Raw genomic sequence first — 5408 nt, 5'->3', positions numbered from 1 at the left:
GGCGGTTTTAATCCATAATTGGAACATATGTACTCTGTAGTTTATCAGCACTTCCTGAAATACCAAGCCTTCCTGCCTGAACTTTCAGCTGGTGCAGGTCACTTAGTCTTTCTCGGGAGCAGTTGCAAGCTGTGTGACTTGTCCTCTCCGCTGGTCTGCCTGTGTACGTCGCCTGATCATGATGGATGCAGAGGTGGTTTGAGTAGGTGAGGAGGGGAGGGACTGTGGGGCCCCTGCAAAAAGAAGGCAGCAGCAAGTGGGTGATGGCCACCAGCTGTGACTCGCTCCCTGCTCCTGGCTCAAGAGTTTGCCATGAAGGCAGGTAGTGGGGGTGTGTGTGTACAAGCTGTGGCCTGTACAAAATGTTTCTAGCAGGTAGATTAATGGTTTTGGCCCATGATTTAAGGTTTACATACTGAAAAAAGAGTAATACTGAGCTTGGTTTCCTGCGTGAGCATCAACTATGTAATTTTTGTTCTGTTAACACTAACATGGATCTCTAAGCTGCTCAGTTACATTGATGTTTCTGTCAGTATTAGAATTTGGAATGATGGATGATACTTTCTTTTGCTATCCGGAGAGTAGGTGCAGAAGGATATACAGAGAAATACGAGCATTAAACCAGGATGCAGTAACCTTACTAGAGGGGAAACCTCCTACTCTGTTGCCAGAGGCTCTCAAGAAAGCAGTGCTGTAGGTGCTGTCTGTGTGATAAAGATAGCTGCCAGCTGGATGGAATATTTTTGTTTTTGAAAAAAAGACTAATCGGTTACTAAAAATTCTTAGGTGTTAATACTTATTTAAATCTAGCTCAAGTCAGTGCGTCTGTGCCATTGGGTCCTGTTAGATATTTTAAGAAATGTGGGGTTGGTACCTTCCTTGGGGAAGGCTGCTGTTGAATCAGTCCTGTTCTAACAACAAACTTTTTTTTTTTTTCCTAATTTTAGGATACTTGTGAAAGATGGTGGATCGCTTGGCAAACAGTGAGGCAAATACTAGGAGAATAAGTATAGTGGAAAACTGCTTTGGAGCAGCTGGTCAACCTTTGACTATTCCTGGTCGTGTTCTGATTGGAGAGGGAGTACTAACGAAGCTGTGTAGGAAGAAGCCCAAAGCGAGGCAGTTCTTCTTGTTCAATGACATTCTTGTTTATGGTAACATTGTCATCCAGAAGAAGAAATACAATAAACAGCATATAATCCCACTGGAAAACGTCACTATTGATTCCATCCAGGATGAGGGAGACTTACGGAATGGGTGGCTTATCAAGACACCAACGAAGTCTTTTGCGGTTTACGCTGCCACTGCTACAGAGAAGTCTGAGTGGATGAACCACATAAATAAGTGTGTTTCTGATTTGCTTTCCAAAAGTGGGAAGACTCCTAGCAATGAACATGCAGCTGTCTGGGTACCAGACTCGGAAGCCACTGTGTGCATGCGCTGTCAGAAAGCAAAATTTACGCCCGTCAACCGTCGTCACCACTGTCGCAAGTGTGGCTTTGTTGTGTGTGGGCCTTGCTCTGAAAAGAGGTTTCTTCTCCCGAGCCAGTCTTCCAAGCCTGTGCGAATTTGCGACTTCTGCTATGATCTTCTTTCTACTGGGGAGATGACTGCTTGTCAGTCCACTAGATCAGACTCCTACAGCCAGTCGCCTAAATCATCTTTAAATGATGTATCTGATGATGATGACGATGAAGACAGTAGTGATTAAGCACCAAATGTTTTTTTTTTTCCCATGTGTTGCAATTTGTGTTTCAAACCGTATGGAGCTGCTTTTGGGGAAGTCTGTAGTGAGGTTCCTCAGAAAAATCCTGTTCTAGCCATAAAATATGCCTGAATATCTTCAATTACGATGTGCCTCAATCTATGAATTCTTTAGACAATAGGTTTTTCACTCCTCTGCAGGGATAGACTGTTGCAAATGTTATCAGAGCGTTTTCCAACTTCTTATACTTGAGTTGTGTCTAAGTTAGACTTTTGTGGAAGATTGGAGAATAAAAATGTACTTTCTTAATTTCACAACCCATATTTCCTAATGCTTCATATTGATGTTATATGGGTTTTTGGGATATGAGGAGGAAAACTGTAAGCACGCATGGAACAGTGATGTTTTGGTTAATCCCTTAGACCATCTTGTTGTTTTAACCATGGTATATAGTAAGTTGAAATGTGACATAACTTACAAATTTAAATGTCACAAAACTTGGAAATTGTCTTGTTTTGCTCTTATTTATGACTTCCTATGCCAAGCAGTGCCTTGTACCAATTGTGCTGATTCAGGAAGAAACAAACCTATTCTGTGTCGTCTGTATTTGCCTGATGCTGGTATCTGAGAGATTGTTGGTGCTATTGAAAATAACTGCTGTGTTCAAAGTGGAGCTTTGACAAGGTCATGGCTGTACCCTGTGGTGGGTGACACGGAGACCCGAATCGCATGTCCTCGCCTGTGCAGGCAGATCTGAAGACTCCACAGATTCCCACAGGCTTCAGCAGCGTTCTCCTTACAGGAGTTGCATTGTGGGTCTGGATCTTGAGATGAGAAGCTTAGGGTGACTCTTCATGGGGATTGATACTTTTTCTTCTCAGAACAATTTCTAAATTTCAAATTTGGCAAATACATACTGAAACTGTAGTTGGGTGATGTAGCATTTGGATGTGATAGGCTATATAATTTTTGTAAATAACTCCCAAAAATGAGACTAAATTGTTTCTTAAAACATTGGTGAGAGGGTTGTTTGTTTCCCCCCCACCCCAGAGTTTTACTGTCTTGTTTAAAAAAAACTCGTATTTTGAGAAAAAAGCCTGCAAGTATCCTTATAAAATTGGCTTTCCTTTTTACACAGCTGACCTCAGGATAAATGTGAGATCCAAGTTACTTTGTTCTAAATGTATACCCAGGACCAAGAAAGATGTATTTAAGAACTGTAATGAAATAGTGCAGAAAGTGTCTCTACCATAATATTCATTTTTACTTGTAATAAGTTCTTGAATACAGATATGTTGTGTTCCTATATAAATGTAAAATTTAGACTTAGCAAAGATGTGTTAAACCCCCAAATGCTATGTTTCTATATTTTTATAATGGTAGCGTCAATTTTGAGGCAGAAAAATCTCTTTGAAATAGTTGTATGAATATAGTAGCAACTGACTTTATACAAAGAAATATTAAACTTTTGTATCTCTTGAAGTGACAATTTCTGCACTGTTTGCCTTGCTTGGCAATAATTGGGTTAAATATTTATTGAATAAACAATCAATGCTGCATATTGCACTAGTCTCCCATTCTGTACGCTGTAAATGTCAGTCAGAATTTTTGTATAAAAATGAGCGGAGCTCTTCAAAGCTGTAGACCTCTGAGATTTCTGGTAGCTAAAGATGCACTTAGCGTCTTTAGGGGAGGCGCTCTGCGTTGATAGTCTGCAATACATTGCTTCAGGTGAAAATTGCGTTAATATTTTTTAGCTTGGGCAATTTCTAAAAATAAGATTTTTTTTATTATTTTAAAAAGCACTGAAGAGTATTTGAACTACTTTGAAATAAACATAAAAAGTGGAAAATGCTTTCTGAGGGAGACTAGGGACCAGGAAGCTTTTGTGAAATTGCCGGACAAGCAATAAACAATTGTATATACTCAAAGACTATCTGAAATAAGTAGTTACATGTACATACTCCTTGAAAGATGAGTGAATGGTGACCTGCAGCAGGGGAAAATGGCTATTCTGAGAATGCACTTTGAGATAATAGTGCTTACTTCTTGTACCTCTCTTACTCAATATTTATATTTCAGGAATGGAGACTTGTCGGCTTCAGTTTTTCTACAGAATCAAAGTACAAATCTCTTGTATATACCTTCTAATGACTAACAATAATTTTCTTCCTGATGCAATTGTTTCCTCTTTCTTAAGCTGTCAAATATTAACTTGTCTTGTTGAAGAGTCCATCTCCTTGTGTACTTTTCCCTGCGTTGCTATATGCTGTGCTTACTTTTCAGCACTTTTTAGGGGGCAGAAAGAGGGTTGCCAAGAGTTAGATCATCCTGTATTTTGCAGAATGTTCTTGTACCTACTTCAAATATCTTTTTATCTATGAATGAAACTTGCACTGTGCTGCACTGATCCCTGAAGCTGTAACCAAACCAATGCGTGATCTGTGATTTTTTTTTTTATTTAATCCGAAATTGATGTATGTGGTCCAAGCTTTTTGAGAAAGCATTAAAAAAAAAAAAGGCATTTTATGGTAATACTCCTATCCCTCAGTGGTGTTTGTTTAAAAATTTACAAAATGGACTTACCATCGGCTTCTCTTGTACTTACAAATTCCTGAAAGGGCTCGTTTCGTACTTTGTAATCTTGTTCTGTCAAATTATTTACAAATATACAGCGTAGCTTCAAGCCTGTGTGTTTAATTTTCTTTAATTGTGGGCCTTCAAAGGTGACAGAAAATAGGGTGACTATTTTTTAGTATTGACAAGTATTTTAGCAGCAAGTTTATTCACGGTCAGGAGGGAATAATAAACTGGGAGTATAAGCATAGAGGAGGGAGACACAAGACTAAATTGGAAATAAAAGTAGTTATGAATTTAGAAGCAACTTAATGCATTTGAGTAACTGTTTAAAATGAGGATGACTAGGCGTGTTGTGAAGTTTGGCTTTTGCTGAACCAGCGTGAGCTGAGACGCTGGAGGACGTCCCGCGCATGGCAGGGCGCTGAGCAGCCAGCCCCTGCGCTGCAGGTCCCAGCCCTGGGCCCTGTCGAACCACCCCTGGGGGCCAGACTTCTGGTGCTATCCAGCTGGAGACTTAGTACTTTTCCTGGAGCTTCTGCACCCTTAAGATCTTAAAATAGTGATTAAATACAGTCTGTCTCTGTGTATCTTATGTACTTTTTTGTCTGTGGTAGATGTGACCTGCTCCTTTTTGATAAGCTTTCCAAATCCGCTGGAACGAAAGCAGTAGCAGTGCTTGCGGTCTCTCTCTTGCAAGGCTCTGCAGTCAGCTCCTGCTTTGTAGAAGATGCTATATTGAAGAAATAAGTACTCGTTTTCTTTAGCTGAGTGCACATGTTGCAGACTGTTTACTGGTACTTCATAGTTTGTTTGCTGGAAATATTAAAGGAAAGGGAAAAGTCTCTCTTCTGAAGGTTTTAATTGAAGCTGACTAATTTTAGCCTCTGCACCTAAACTGCTGTTACCTTAAGATAAATTAGACTGTTTTCCTTTCAGGTTTCATGCAGCTGAACTTCCTGTAGCTAATGGGACATTTATGAGGGTCAAGCACTGCTAGTCACTTTAAAATAAAGTTTAACAAAATGGGTGAGTGCATTAATGAGCGTTGAGTTTGTAGCGGGGCTTTTAAGGTCTCTTCTGAAAATGACATGCAGAAGCCTTATATTTACATGGGGCTTTCACC

At 39.8% G+C, this 5408-nt stretch overlaps 1 protein-coding gene across 1 annotated transcript; it reads left to right on the top strand.

Annotated features, from left to right (window-relative positions):
• Positions 1-342: 342 nt before the first annotated feature.
• Positions 343-1711, top strand: PLEKHF2 (pleckstrin homology and FYVE domain containing 2; the record flags this gene model as incomplete). The annotated part of the gene is made up of 1 exon (XM_081996876.1): positions 343-1711. The coding sequence occupies exon 1, from the start codon at positions 962-964 to the stop codon at positions 1709-1711; it is 750 nt and encodes a 249-aa protein (XP_081853002.1). The 5' UTR covers positions 343-961.
• Positions 1712-5408: the final 3697 nt, after the last annotated feature.

This window comes from Phaethon aethereus (assembly GCF_964289735.1).
Source record: "Phaethon aethereus genome assembly, chromosome: 2".
Taxonomy (NCBI): Eukaryota; Metazoa; Chordata; class Aves; order Phaethontiformes; family Phaethontidae; genus Phaethon; species Phaethon aethereus.
This window is presented reverse-complemented; position numbering and strand designations above follow the sequence as displayed.